Source organism: Mus caroli, chromosome 12 (genome assembly GCF_900094665.2).
Source record: "Mus caroli chromosome 12, CAROLI_EIJ_v1.1, whole genome shotgun sequence".
NCBI classification, from domain to species: domain Eukaryota; kingdom Metazoa; phylum Chordata; class Mammalia; order Rodentia; family Muridae; genus Mus; species Mus caroli.
In genome coordinates this window covers 29658259-29673909 of record NC_034581.1, presented here as the reverse complement: position 1 = coordinate 29673909, position 15651 = coordinate 29658259, and the positions used below count along the sequence as shown (strand labels likewise).

General features: G+C 47.7%; 1 protein-coding gene across 8 annotated transcripts in view; it reads right to left on the bottom strand.

Moving 5' to 3' along the window:
* Positions 1–15651, bottom strand: part of Atxn7l1 (ataxin 7 like 1) — a 218800-nt gene that overhangs the window by 107896 nt on the left and 95253 nt on the right. Inside the window, exon 4 of one of the 8 annotated variants that reach the window (XM_021178821.2) lies at positions 12816–14116. The exons of the other annotated variants lie outside the window; for them this stretch is intronic. Coding sequence (XP_021034480.1) covers positions 14031–14116 — 86 coding nt within the window. The 3' untranslated portion in view covers positions 12816–14030. Of the gene's footprint in view, positions 1–12815; positions 14117–15651 lie in introns of those variants that run through there. 8 annotated transcript variants of the gene reach the window in all.

The following is a 15651-nucleotide window of genomic DNA, read 5'->3' as shown; positions in this document are numbered from 1 at the left end:
GCTTGCCCTTCAGGAAGTTCCTGCACTTGATACCAACTACTTCTCACCACTCGCCAGCGTTCTCTTCAGACAGACAGCCATGTCAGTCAGCCAAGCCAAACTCCCAGCACTGTATGTCCTTGCATGCCTGCCTCTGCCCCTTGGCTGCTACTATCTCCACTACCAAGAACTCCCCATGTCCACTTTGGTTATCTAAATACAAAGAATGCTTCAAAGAAGCTCTGTTTCCAGTCCTCCCCCACACCACTCAGCCCTTACGTGTACCAGGTATGTTAGTACTTCATATTTGTTGACCAACTCAATCTTCAAAACAACACTGTGGACTAGGTTTTCTGATTTGTTTTGTTGATCACTGGGAAATCTGAAGTCCAATAATTTGCTGGTATTTAGTAGCAGGGCTGAGATTTGAACTCAGGCAATTTGGCTCCAGCGCTTGTCCAGTATCATGCCTTGTGGACAGTATTGTGATCTACTGAGTTCCACACTTTTCCATCACCCTTTACCTGACAACAAACTTCTCCGTAAATGGTCATGGGCCTACTATACCACCGTCTCCACTAGACACACTGAAACTCTTTTCAGAATGGGTAGCGCTAAGCGGAGCTGTTCACAAAGCTTGTGACATTTGTTAGATCATGAGGCTTGGTCACCAGGGAGAGGCACTATTAGGAGGTGTGGCCTTGTTGGCGCAGGTGTGGCCTTGTCAGAGGAAGTGTGTCACTGAGGGTGGGCTTTGTGGTTTTCAAATGATCAAGCCAGGCACATTGCCTCTCTCTTCCTGCTGCCTACCAATTTGGATGTAGAACGCTCAGCCACCTCTCCATCACTACATCTGTCTATGTGCTACCATACTACCCATCATGATGGTAATGGTCTAAGCCTCTGCAACTGTAAGCCAGCTCCAATGACATGTTTTCCTTTTTAAGAGTTGCCTTGGTCATGGTGCCTTCCCAGCAACAGAACAGGGACTAAGACAGAGAGACACAAGAACAAATAACAGCTAAAAGGACAGAATATGAACTGAGGATGGAAAGGCCAAGGTCTGTGCTAGACCCAGGACTCAGCATTACTGCTGCGGATGCTCTTACTGTGGCCCAGTGTAGCAGCACAAAGCTGGGTTTGAATGCAGTGTTCACTGTGCTGCGGCTTCATGGGAGTTGCAGGAGGCGGCTGCCTTGCTCAGAAGCAGTGACAGAACAATTCTCAGTGCTGGCTCCTGGCAGATTAAGGAGGCAGGTCAGGCTGTCCTGATCACCACCTCTGTCTGTCAAAGAAATTAGCTCTCTGGGGCTCTACATGCCCCTCAGGGCAACATGGTGAGGACAGCCACAACCACTTGGGATTTTTTTTTTTTCAATTTAAAAGCCAATGGCTATTCCTAGAATGTGGCAAGTGGCCCCCATGTTGGGTGCTGGGGACTTCTGACCCACCAACTATCGATGCTTACAGTGCCAAGGGTGGGCTCTGCTTCCTTTCAGGACCCGCTGCGAACACTCTGGTGGTGACAGCTCCCTCCAAATCTGCTTGCTGACTGGGAGGAAATGGATCTTTCTGCCTCGGTAACAGCAAAATTGGTCTCTGCATCTGTGAAAATGATGTTCTCCGAGACAGCAATCCCAAATATTAATCAAGTATCAACCGCTGACTCGAGTGGAAAATAGAGCAGCGTCTCCACTCAAGTCTTGTTGGGAGCAGAGTGAAGGCTGATTTAGGAGGAAGCCTGTGAATGGGTCTCAAACCACACGGCAAGGTAGATAGCGGGGGCGTCAGGGGTGCCACTGCACAAGAAGGCTGTGTTCCTGGGCCTCAATTTTCCCATTTCTAAAACGAGAACGATGACTATCTGAGTCACCGAGGGATAATATGCAAGGGCCCATGGGGACAGCCTGGCTCGCAGAGGCTCTGTGCAGGAGCAAGGCTCTATTAGACACAGTCGATACGACTAGAAGAATAAAATCCGCTGGGGAAAGGGACCTTCCTTTTTCTCCTTTGCCACTCCTGGCCTTAATATTTCGGAACATTACAAGGCAGGGATCGCTATAAAGGGCCCTCTATTTTTTCCCTAGTCTTGGGTTTAGGGTATTATACCTTCCTGATTTTGATGATTTTACCATTTGCTTAGCATGTACTCAAATATGCTGTGCCCAGGGCGAGGGAGCCTCTGTCCGACTTGTTCAGGTATCTCTGCTGCCCAGTGCAAGCCTAATGGGCTTCATCTCCCTCCCTGTCTTTGCTTCCTCAGAACTTTCTACATTTCCAGCCTTAGGTCTTATCACTCTCAGAAGCCTCCCTCACCTCCCAAACGGATACCCTGAGCCCAGGGGAAACATAAACTACTCAGGGAAACAATGGAGGGTCTCTTTATAGCATCCCTGGCTCTCCATAACTTTCCAAAGTGTTAAGGCCAGGAGCGGCAAAGTAGACAAAAGACACATGACAGCTGAATGCAGCATAATCCCAGATTTAAATTTTTTTTCTTTTTGGTTTGTGATGTTGTTACAATATATAATTGAAGAAATGAAAAGTTTCCTGATTTTGATGATTTTATTGTTATTTAAAAGAAATACTGTTAATTTTAGGGTATTCATATTCAAATATTTAATAAGTAAATAGATATAATACCTGAAACTTACTCTGAAGCAGTTCAGAGAAAATAAACAGGTGATGTATCAGACACACCCACGTGTGTGCACATTATATGAGGAAGCAGTGTTTGGATTACTGTCGTATAATTTTAAGTGCCCTTGGTCCCTGAAGGAGAATGACCGACCCATGGATGACCAGTTTCCTGCTTCCCTTGAGTTCAGCATCTCAGTTTTCCATGTGAACACTGGATCAGGATCCTACGGAATCTCACCCCACTCCTCACGTCAGACGAGGCAATGGCGGGGCTCTGAGAGACCACCTAATCGAATCCTTCTAGACAATACAGTCACACTAAGACGGGTCTCAGGTTAACTCCACCAGCCAGTGTTGGGGCCGGCTCTGGATTCCAGGCACCCTGTCCTCTACTTCACACTACACAGCTGTGCAATCCCCAGGCTGCAAAGGAGTGAGAGATGTGTGTGGTATCTGGAGTCTGTGTCTGTCCACTCCAGAGAGGCCACGCTATGGACAGTGTGAGGAAGCTGTTCTCACCCCTTCGTTCTTGGCCCCACACAGCACCTACACACAGGACCTACCTCGTAGGTCCATCTCTGCACATCTGACCTCAGCCTGAGGGGCAGGCATCCTGCTGCTGACTCTGAGCACTAACCAGCAATGCTCACGGAACACGAGAAAGCCAATGCTGGACTCTCGCATACCTCTGCCTCTCCTTATCTTGGGTTCAGAGTTCAACCATTCACTCAGTGATCAATGATGGCTTGCATCGACACATCAAACTCTTACTAATATGTATGGGTTTTGTGGTTTGAGGTACCAGCCAATAAAAATAAATTTAGTTAAGAACATAGAGCTTGTGACATTATTATATAGAAGGGACAAAAAAGATAACGGGCCACCAAGAAGTGAGATGGCTCGGCGGGTAAAGGTGCTTATAGTCAAGCCTGATGACCTGAGTTTGATTCCAGGAATTCCTGTGGCAGGAGAGCAGGAGAGGAAGGAAGGGCTCCTGAAAGCTGTCTTCTGACCTCCACACATACACACACACACTACATACACACACACACTACATACACACACACACACACATATATATATATGTATGTATTATATGTATATATTGTGTGTATACACATAGAGAATAAAACATAAAAAATGTATGCTGTTTTTGAAAAGATAAAAGATAAAGAAGATGGAGGAACTTTCTCTGTAAGTTTGAACTTTGTCTGGATACATACTACACAGCCCAGGCAGACTTTGGAATCCATGGCAGTCCTCGTACCTCACCCTTCCAAGTGCTGGGATCACAGGAGAGAACCACAATGCCTGTTCGTCCTTCCTCTCTTCCTTCCTTCCTTCCTTCCTTCCTTCCTTCCTTCCTTCCTTCCTCCCTCCCTCCCTCCCTTCCTCCTTCCCTCCCCCTCTCTCTTCCTTCCTTTCTCTCTTCCTTCCTTTCTCTCTTCCTTCCTTCCTTCCTTCCTTCCTTCCTTTATTTCTCTTCCTTTCTTTTTTTATTTTTCAGGACTGGCTTTCACTGTGTAGCCTTGGCTGCAGACTAGGCTGGCTTTGAACTCAGAGATCACCTACGGCCTCTGCCTCGCAGGAGCTGGAATGAAAGGCAAGCACCCCCACTGCCCAGTTTAGGAAAGAAGAAAGTTCAAAGGAAGTTGATGGTAGCTGAGCTTTGGCTTTCACTTTCTTCCATGGACTCCTTTCCTTTTATTCACACGTGTGTGTGTGTGTGTGTGTGTGTGAGCATGTGCCACACGCGTGTGGGTGCCAGAAGGTGCTGGACCCACTGGACCTGGACTTACAGGTGGTTGTGAGCCATCTGATTTTGGTGCTGGGATCTGAACTTGGGTCCTCTGCGAGAGCAGGAAGTACTCTCAGCCACTGACCCATCTCTCCAGTCGATGCAGTTTCCTTAACATCAATGCCTTTACACCCATCACGCCTTTACTATGCAAGCTCAGGGGTTGTTAGTTGTGTCGTGAGAGCAGAGGACAGAAAGGTCACAGTTGTCACATACAGGACAGCCACTAAGAGAGGCTATGAAATCCCACCCTGGGCACTGAGGACAAGATGAAGCATTACTTAGTGGCCTTCTGAGCTAACAGGTCTGGAACCGAGCCGGCATATCTGCCATCTCCTCCATCAGGTCCAAACTCACTGTTGAGAGCCACTTTGGCTGAGTTCTAGACATATTATCCTTTAAAAAAAAAAATGACCCAGGTCAGAAGGATTTTCTCTGTGCTATAAATAGAGCCTTCATGCACCAACACCACTGGGCTACACAGGCATCTACCACAGGGGCCTTATGTCATCCCCCACACGCACTTGCAACACTATGTACAGCCCACATGTACTTCAGAGGGTGATTGCTGTGACTGCCAAGGAAAGTTAAGCCCCTATTTCCAGCCCCAGAGCCTCTTCTGCCTTTAACCTGTAAGCATTTCAGACAATCTACTTTGTAAACAAACGTGGTGAATAATAGAATTTTACATTTATGCTAATCATTTTTAAAATGATACTTGTCAATCACTCTTTGGAATATGTACCGGTTTGCCCACTGCTCCTGAAAACAAAGCTGTCATTGGACGGTGGCTCTTCCTGTTGGCCATCCCCAGATTCCTGCGACGTTAACCTTGGCCAGTCACTGGCAGGTGAGGGTGGCAGATCTCTTTATGCCATTATAACATACACGAAGGGAGACTGGTCACAACACACCACAGGGTGACTTCTCACAGATTGAGGCCCACAAATTCCAGCCAAGGAACCCCCCCCCCCAGAAAAGGTCGGGCAGCTCATGCTTGTGTCCAATGCTTAAATGTAGAATCTATGGGGCAGGAAAGTGGGAAGGGGAAAGGGTTAGCAAGTAGGGAAGACCAGGATCAATGTGGAACTCCCAGGCCTCAGTTAGAACCCCATAGTGGGTTGAAGGTCTTATGTGGCTTTTGACCTTGATAGGAAAATCCTGTGGCAGCAAGGGCTCTTTTCCATAGAGCTAAACACATACGCCTGCTTAGGACTGAAGCTGAAGAAGATTCCAGAAGACGATAGAACAGTTGCCGTCACCGAAGACAGCTGAGTGACAAGACACATGTGGCAAAGTGGCTGTAGCTCCTCTTCATTTCCCGTTCTCCCAAGAAGTTCTTGCATGGCTTATCTGGGAGAGCAACCTGCAAGGCCGGGAATTCTGGGAAATGCAGTCAGTCTTGTCCCCATGGATGCCTAACAGAGCACCTTGGGTTCTGCCTGATCACTGGGTTCCCAGCTGGGTTACACTGGTGGGATTCTGGCTTCCACGATTCCTCCAATGTGTAGTTATGGCTAAGATGTTCTGTCAACTGAAAAGCTGGTTCGAACCTCACTACTGACTTCACTTGGGTTCCTCGAAGATCAATTCTACTGGTTCTTTGGTCCTAAAAGTAGCATAACATGTCCTGTTTGTCTTTGTTTCCTTCCTTTCTGGTGCTACAGATGGCACCCAGGGGCTTGCACATGTCCCAGCCACTCAGGTTGTTTTTTTCTAAGGCCCTCACCTTGTGTTTCCCATAGTTCTGCCTTCCCTGTGTGCTGTGTCTCTTGGTTAATGTAGCCACAGCCCCCTGTTACCCTCAGTGCCCTGCATGACCGATCCCTAGTGCCCTGGTGCTAAGTGGATTAGGAACAAGGGGTGGAAGATTCTACACTCATCCTGAGGCCACCCAGATTATGGCCAACAACTCGGACATTTTCACTGTTAAGCTTCTAAATGAAGCAGCTCTTTCTTGCAGGCACACATTAATTAAGTGATTAGATACAGCAAAGTGGTCAGTGCACACTGAACTGCTGCAGAGCAGCAACGGAGCTGGTGGGAGCTTGGCTACAGGCTCCTGGCTGGCCGAGCTGCAGCTTCGGAGTCCTCAAAGATGGCTGGAGGAGAAGCCGTATGGATACTATATATGTGCCTGGTGCTAGCAGAGGTCGAAAGAAGACATAAGAACCCCTAAAACTGGAGTTACAGATGCTTGTGCACCAAGGCTTATGGGTACTGGGAACCAATCCCAGGTCCCATGCTAGAGTATCAAGTGCTCTCAACTGCTGAGCCATCTCTCCAACCCCACAAAGGCCATGTTTTTATACACACACACACACACACACACACACACACACACACACAGGCAAACATTCATACACATAAATCTAAAAAAGGTTTAAACAAGGGTTTTGGGATGAACTTGGATCTCTCTTTCTCTCTCTTTCTCCCCAACCCCGCCTTTTCTCCTTCTCTCCCTTTGGGATACAATCCCATGTATCCCAGGGATGGCCTCAGACTCCTGATCCACTGGCTGGCCTTTCCCTCCCAAGTACTGGGATCTCGAGGCTGCACCTCTGCACAATTTTGAGTGTGGGTTTTCTACTGCTGACATTCCCCACCGCCTTTCTATCCTAACAGGCAGCTGAACAGTGGAGTCACCCATTCTGAATGCTGTTTCGTTTCTGAGAAGCACAACAGCAAGTCTTTCCTGGATCTGCCAATACACCTGCCTGAGATAGACAGGAAGCCTCAAGAGACTGGGCCCTGAATCTTCATTCTTTTTATCTGCATCTCCAGCAGGGTCTGGTAGGAAGTACATTGGATGTGGGGCTCTAAGCCTTGGGTTGTAGTTACAATTCTGCCCCTCAAATGCCCCTTAGCCATTGTTAGTCTCACATGCCTCCTCTGGTTCATGTGATGTCCGGTACACTTGAGACAGTGCGCACAGACACCTCCAGGCCCCAGAGTGCTGTGCAGGAGGAAGGACAGGTGCCAGGGAGTTTACTTAGCATGGGCTGTCTACTGACTGGCTTTCTTGTCCAGTCCAGGGAGGCACCATGTGGGAGGACCCATGGTAAGATGCCCATGAGGAAACCCTCAGTGGTGGAGATGAGGTTACCCAATGTCCCCAGGACAGTGCAGAGCGACAGCATATGCCTCCTCACTAGCAACCTTGGTAAGTCCACACAGTGCCTGCCAGTCTGTGCCCTTATTTATGAGTTCCTTTTGTCTATCCAACACACGTTTCCCGAGTACCTACTATGAGAACTGAATGATAGCAAAACCAGACCAAGCCAATATTCCAATAATCTAGCCCATTCACATTAAATAGGTGTGGGTTTGGACATGTGTGTTGAAGAGGGGATGACCAGTAGGGTCCAGGAAGCTCAGCAAAAGTCTTTGTGGGATTCTAGATCTCAACTGAAAAATATTAACAAGTTCAGATGAACCCTGATAAGAAGTCAAAGAAAGGGTGAAACTTCTGCCCTTCACCTCTGAGGCCCTTTCTGTGTGTCACTTCAAGTTTCCAGGGTCTCATTCACAATGACCTGACACTATTGAAATGTCCACATGGCTTACTAATACCTCCAGGGATCTTCATCTAATAGGAGTGAAGGCCTTAAACAAACCAATCACAAGCTGGAAGGAGGGTCACTTTACAGGAGACACTAGGACCACGGTCTTAGGATAGCCACCCCTTGCAGCCTGGCATTTAGGGGGACAAGAGAGGCGGAGGAAGTAGGTTCTGCAACAAGAATGAGTCCCTGAACCAATCTCCACGCTAAGGATGAACAGGGTCCAGGAAGCTCTGACAGCAAGCAGGAGGAAGGCCTGTGAGGGTCCAGGTCTGATTTAGGGGAGGAGGCAGTGCAGGCTAAAGCATAAATGTTTATGCAACCACAGCTCAGAGAAGCCCAATACACAGGCTTCTTCTACTCAGCCCTGACCTTGGCAGCAGACAAAGGCCACAGGGCGCTTCCAAATCAGAGATGCATTTTATTCTATGACGTCACTTCCAAAGCCCAAATTCTTGAAAGACAGGCCGTGAGCTCACCATATGGACTCCATAAGAGACAATCTTGGGGAAACAAAGTACAGACACTGAAAACCACACAGCAGAGGTACTATTCTGAGCAGACACCTCATACACCATACAACCAATGGGACAGGACTGTGCCAAGTCCCTAGGCTGCAGGGTGTTGGCCTCCCTCTGAAGGAGCCATTTATAGTCTTTAAGATTCCTGGTGCTTCAGGCATTGCCGCAGAGGGCCATAGCCTTAGACACTGGCCTGTTCTTCCCCTTTTTACACACCTTGATTTGGTGTGCTTGGTTTTGAGACAGCCTCCCACTGTAGCTCCTACTGGTCTAGAACTCCCACTGGCCTCCCCCTTCAGCCTCCTGAGAGCTGGGATTATAGGCTTGGGCCACCACACATAGCCTTTGCATGCCTGTTCCTCATGGTCTGTTTCTTTTCTTGCAAACTGATCTATTAAAGACTGTGCAGTCTAACCCGCAGTTTGCAGTACGGCCATGTGCACTCAATTTTAATGATACTATCAGCTGAAAATCATTCTGTTCTCCCAGCCTCATCCTTACATCCTTACAGATGATACAGCCAACGGTCACTGCTTTCTCATGATTGCACGGGCCAAGGGATCCTTCACAATAGAGGGAATGGAGAGGCAGCGAAGAAAGCAAGGTCAAGGGATCCTTTGTGGAACGTGTGTGTATGTGTGTGTGTGTGTGTGTGTGTGTGTGTGTGTGTGTGTGTGTGTGTGTGTGTGTGTGTGTGTGTGATACTTTCTGCAATTGGAAGTGGCCGGGGGAATGCATCTCTGTAACATCTTCCAATAAAGTCTGCTCCAGTAGGAAGCGCATCTGTAATGAGTATTGGCTCACATGATGCTCCAGGGCTCAGGATTGTATACGTTAGGTTTCATCAAACATGATTACATAATAAGGAGGCTGATGCAGCAAAGCCTCCAGAATCTAAACCACTACCCAGACTCGCCAAATATATGGAAAATCAATTATAGATGGGCTGGAGATTAAATCAGGACATTTACTTAGGGTTTGGAACGAGTGTTAAAAATTTTTCCCCTTTCTCTAATCTCGGCAGGCAGTCCCACAAACACATTAGCAGCACTTTTGAAAGGTCTTATCAAATATTGACTTAATAAAGTGCCCACCTACTTAATGGTGACCTCCAGACACCCCTAATAAGTCCAAGGCCCAGCATTATATACTACTGAGCAATGGCATTCACAAAGTAAATAAAACAAGTGGGTTGTGTCATCCTAGGAGGTAGGGATTTTACCACTGAAAAACTACACATGTAGGGGGTGGATTCTGATTGGTGGAGGGAGACAAAGAGTTCCAAAATGGGAATTCAATAAAAAAGAAAAGAAAAAGAAAAAAGTGCATCACTCAAGGTGCTTTTCAAATTCAATAGGATACCGAAATTATTTTCAAATTTTTATTACAGGATTAGTGATGTGGGCAAGAAAGACCCTAAAACAACCAGGGAGGAATCTCAGAAGTTAGGCCTAACTGGGCACAGGTGAGCAATATGTTCTTCTGTCCTGGGTTCTCTCAAGAATTGTGTTTGTAAAAGTAACCAGGCTTGCAAGGACTCCTGCCAGCTCACAGTAAGTGTAGAAAGCATTGGGGCATGAGGCATCACCAGGGAGAAGGCACTAAATGCAAATCTGACAGGCAGACAATTTCTTCCCGAGCTCGGGAGTTTTAAAAAATGTGCTTGCAAGACTGAGTTCCTGCTCTCAGACTGTAGATGGTAAAAGATTTCCAACCCTGATTTTACAATGCTCTAGGGTACAGCCAATGATTACAATGTGTGCATTTAAAATTCTCAAAGCCAAATTAATCTCAATTCCTGTTCACTGAAAGGGCAAATATCTCGCCAAAGCTCCCTCACCTTAGCTATGGCACTGGTGCACCATTCGGAAAGACTGTGGTAACCACATCTTAGCATCTCCTCTGGGCTGAGTGACGCTGTAACTCAGATGTTTCAGGTCTAAGCTATTCATATTCTCATTCTCTCTGTCTCTGTCTCTGTCTCTGTCTCTGTCTCTGTCTCTCTCCCTCTCCCCTCACCGCTGCCTCTCTCACCAGGAATTCCAGAATTCTCTGAGCCCTTTCCTCTCCCTGGCTGCCCTCCCAGCCCTTCTCCAATCCTGTCTCTGAGCCCAGCAGTGATGTCTGCAGGGAATCCAGAGCTTATCAGGGGAATAAACCTATTACGGCTTCTATCAGCTCACTTCTCATGCCTGGCGAGCTGGGCTAAGTGTGTTGCATGCAGTAAGACGGTTAATCCTCACTCGACCCCCTCCAGAAGAGCATGAGCGGCTCGTTTTCCATCCCCAGGAAGGTTTAAGCCCAAGAAGAGCCAGAGTTAGCCAAGGTGAGCTGAGCAGGAAACTCAACTGCAAGCCTGGTTCTGGAAGTTCCGAGTGATCACTTTCTTCTACCTGAAACTGGAGGTCTGGCTTCCTGTTTCTGAACAATGGAAGGAATCCACAGAGCTGCATCTGTTCCTTCTGTAGAGACTAGGAGGATGGATCTGGGGTCACACCCCAGTGCTGCTGCCCCACCATACAGCCTCAGCAGCAGTCCCTCATCTGCTGGGCTTGGGCTTACACTATCCTGAGAGGTGCCAGACTTTGCTGTTGACAAATGCGCCAGTGCCTCAGTGCTCTTCCTTGCCAGTCTGTGGGCATCTGTTCAAAGCAATCACTCGGCTGGTAAGGTCGAGCATTTGAACACAGGGCTGTCAAGGTGAGTCCTTGATCAGGGTGATGTGTTGAAGACAGAAACACATATGAGTCTATCTTTGCTCTTGAGCCATCCCTGCTGAAGCCTAAGGGCTGCCCCAACCTGCTTAAAAGCCTCTTTGAAGACTGCCTCTTTTCTCAGTTCAGCCTTGAGCCCAGTGCAAGACCTTGGGCCTTGGGAATGTTGCCTCGGGGAGGGAGAGTGTGTTGTTATGAAGCAAGAGCAGACCACATGCTTAGTCCCTTCAGCGTGCTCCCGTTTCCTTCCCTGCTTCTGAATCAAAGGGTCATAGCCCCAGAAATCCTTAAGGAGAGACCAAACAGTTGAGGTTGCTTAGTCTTGAGCTAAATAAACATTATGAGCTAAATAAACCTGTTTTCTTTACAAGGTACCCAGACTCAGGTAGTTTGTTATAACTACAGAAAAAGGATAAAGACACCTATCAATCCACATTTTATATTACCAATCACTATGTGAAAATAGTGAATATATATTTCTTTTCCTTCTGGTCTGTTTTTACCTCCCCTGCCCCTTCTGAGAGCTAATACAATCAACTATTTGGAGTCAAGAGATGTCATGTATTTGTCATGTGCTTCTTCCTCAGTTATCTATGAGATGACAGACATAGGGCCCATGTCCAGCCACTTAGTCTCAAGCCCCACACAAAGATTGAGTAGACCAGGTGCTTGGGCCTCCATGTTGTCAGAGTGGCCAATCGAAAGGGCTGAAACTTTAACCATCAAGTGTGTGCATGCCCATGTGTGCATATATGTGTGTGTGCGTGTGCAGATGTACATATGACTTTCCCCCAAAGAGTGGCAGCGGTAGGGAGCAGGGTGTGAGCAAAGAAGGGGAAAACCTTATAGATCTGTGTGACAGCTTATCATACCACAAATCCCTGTCGGTCGCTATAGGCATTAATCCTACCCGAGCACAGGGAGTTAAAAACGAAACCACTCTTGAAACCGAGACCAATTATCCATGGCAGTTTATTAAATACGGAAGGCTTCTAGGCCTTATTAACGGGAATGTTTAGTGCATTTTCATAGCCTCAGACAGCCACTTCTTCACTTGTCAGCACTGCTGGCAGCAGCTGGAGCAACTGCACCAATTTTGCTGTATGTGCAAATCAATTTGATGCCTCCCCCAAAGACAAAATCGGTAAAGTGATCAAGCCCTAATGAAGGCATGTCACTGACGGCACTGACATGAAGAGCCTGAGGAGGTATGGCTCTGAGGTCACCGGTGACGTCTTCCTGCCTGGGTTAAGTGATTTTTCACCATCATCTTCCCCAGCTGTCCCATCAACATAAGGTGGGGATTAGGGTCAGCCAGTTCCTCTCTGTCTCCTCCAAGTCTCCGGCTATTTGGCCTCCTTCTTCTCTCTTGTACTAATTCCTTAACTGTTGATATGTCCATCCATCTGCCAGTATATCTGTCCATTTGTCCATCCTCCCACCTACCCATCCATCTATCCACCCACCCACTTATCCATCTATCCACCAGCCATCCCTCTACCCATCTACCTTCGGATTGATCCATCCATCCACCCATCCATTTAACCATCATCCATGCATCCATCCAATAGATATTTGAGAAGGACTCAATGTACAGGCATTTAGAGAGTGACAGAGTATATTTATATCTGGTTTTACAGTCAAAGAATGCTTTTGTATACATTATTTCATGAAATTATCACAATGACCATATGAGGTGGCTGTTAGTATCACAGGTTTATAGACAAGGACACAGATTCTAAAGGACCTATCACTTACTAAAACAACATAGCCAGCAGGTGTCAGGGTCTGGACATAAATTCAGTCATTTATTCTGTTAAAATTTCATAACAGCACTCTTCTAGAAACTGGGCTGTATAATTTTTCTATTTGTCTTGCTGTTCCTAACTAAATGCCATGATCCAGTCAGCACATACAGGCTCTGAGGGGTATAAACAGCAAGTTTCTGCCCTCACAGAACTTGTGTTGTAGCTAGGGAAACAGACATTAAAACATATGTTCACACAATAAATATTTGTTTTCAACACATGAGGGAATACTAGTCTAGATGTGAAAATTAGGGACGTTTCCAAGAAGAAGTAATTACTAAGATGTATTCTGAAGGATGAGTCGGAGTTCTGGGGAAAGGGGGATGAAAGAAAACCATTGTGTTAGGGAGGGGAAAGTATGTGCAAAGGCCCTGTGGCAGGAAGACCCAATGTGCTGGAACTTTCAGGTTAGGCGCTCTGGCGTATGAAAGGGAGCCTGGCACAAGCTGTGGTTCAGACCCCACAGACCTTGACGCCATGATAATGTTTTTTAGGTTTTAACTTAAGAGCAAGGGGAAGCCACAAGTCACAGGAATGGCATGACCAACTCTGATTTAGATTCTGACTTTGGTGTGCAGAATGGGCTGTAGAGAAGCGAGAGTGGAAGCAGGGGAAATAGCTGGAAGGCGTTGGCAGTTGTCCAGGTGAGACGTGATGGCAGCTTGGATCTGCGTGGTGGTGGTGGTAGTGGTGATGGTGGTGGTGGTGTGGTGGTGGTGGTGATAGTGGTGGTGGTGGTGGTGACAGTGGTGGTGGTGGTGATGGTGGTGATAGTGGTGGTGGTGGAAATGGAGAGAAGAGCCCCACAGGTGCCCCCTGCTCTGCTCAAGCCCACTTCCTGTCTAGACCCTGTCACCAGAGTGTGCTCACGAATTCGCAGTACATGGAGGCTTGTCCACAATTCGGGGCTCTCTGCTGGGGTCTCCTCTTCCAGGAAGCCTTCCGCAGACAAAGCCAGTCCTGCGCGATCTTTCAGAAGCGCTGGGTATCTTCTGCACTGCACATGCTCACACCTGACGCTGTTCTAGGGCTTGGCGGCTCTCTGCTCCACTCCAGGAGAGGCTTGCATTTCTCTTGCTGTCTTGCTTTCTCCCTTTGGAAAGTAAATGCTTTGTTGGCATTTGCTGAATGGTATCAACAGGGCGCCTCTGGAAATTACATTTGTCAATGATTGTTCATGCCGTTTGCCTTCCCCCACCACATTAAAAACTGGCCGCTCACATCTGTCTTCATGATCAGGTTCTAGCAAAACGCATGTCCTAGCTTCCCCATTATTTCCTCTAAGCTCGTTTCCATATTTTTTTTTCCTAGCAGAAAGCCATTTCAGGGGGAAAGGAGTGGGTGGGGAGAGGGCAGGAGTGTAATTAAACAGGGGTGGTCTGACTGGAATTCCTATACCTTTTAATGGGGTATTTGATTAATTCTTTCTACAGGCCCCATTATTCATGCTGTGATGAAATCTCATTTTATAGCTCTTAATACATGGACCCAATTTATCCACATCACATTGTATTCTAATACTTGTCACCCAAGTTATTAGCTATCTCCTTCTCAGTGTAAAACCATCAGCAAGTTTGATTAGCTTATTCCCTAGGGATGATGGGGAGATAAGAGAGACACAGAGAAGTATGGCCCCCGACGGCTCTGTGTCCTCAGAGCACTGCTACCCAGTACCCTCGGAAGAGAACCGGGTGGCCACGGTGAACCTCCTCCACCCACAGAAGGAGCTCTCAGTAGGACCCAGGTTGCAAAGGGTTGACTGCGGGTCCCTCTGGATTCGAGTCAACCTCCTAAATGGAGCCATTTTTGTGTCTTCCCGATATCCTCCTCCATCAGCCAGAAGGCCCTCTTATTCCAGGACACCTCTTGGGCAGGAGTTCCTGCCCTCCTAAGCACCGGAAGAGCAGGCTTGATGCGGGCTGCTGCTCTTTCCCAGAAGAGCTGGCTCTCTCAGCAGCCATCCTCTTCCTCTTCTCAGGAATAAATCACAGCTGTGACACTCACAAGCAGCTATGGTTCCTTCTAAACAAATCACCTGTCAGACCTGGACAGAAGGAGAAAGGGGACTGCCTGGATCCTAGAGTTTCTAGCTCCCTTCTTCTCCTCGGTCAGGTTGAAGCCACATGGTCCGAAGGATCATAGTCCCCTTCCCTTGGTGCCCAAAGCCCTACCTACTGTTCTCTGAGATTCTGAGCCTGGCAAGATATGGGATTCAAGAGGCTCACTCTTGGGAAGATGCCCTTTCCCTTGTGACACAGAGCCTCATCCCCTACCCCCACCACCCACCTCTTGCCCCCCCCACCACCACATGTGCATGCATGCTGGACTTACAGAATCCTTACTAACAAACACACAAAGGCAGAGTGGTCGTGTGTCTGTCAATCCTGAGTCTCTCTCTCTCTCCACTCTAGGGAGGGTCAACCACTGAGTTGTGAGCAGCTCTGTGGAGAGACCTGAGGTACTGAGAGCAAGGAACGGAGGCCTCCAGCCAACAGCCAGGGAACTGAGCCACCAAGGGAACAGGTCTCCAAATTTGGTCACATCGTCAGCTGACAGGTTGATAGTGACCTCATGAGAGACCTGGAGCCTCTGACCCACAGATGTGTTTGAGCTCATACAACTTCAACC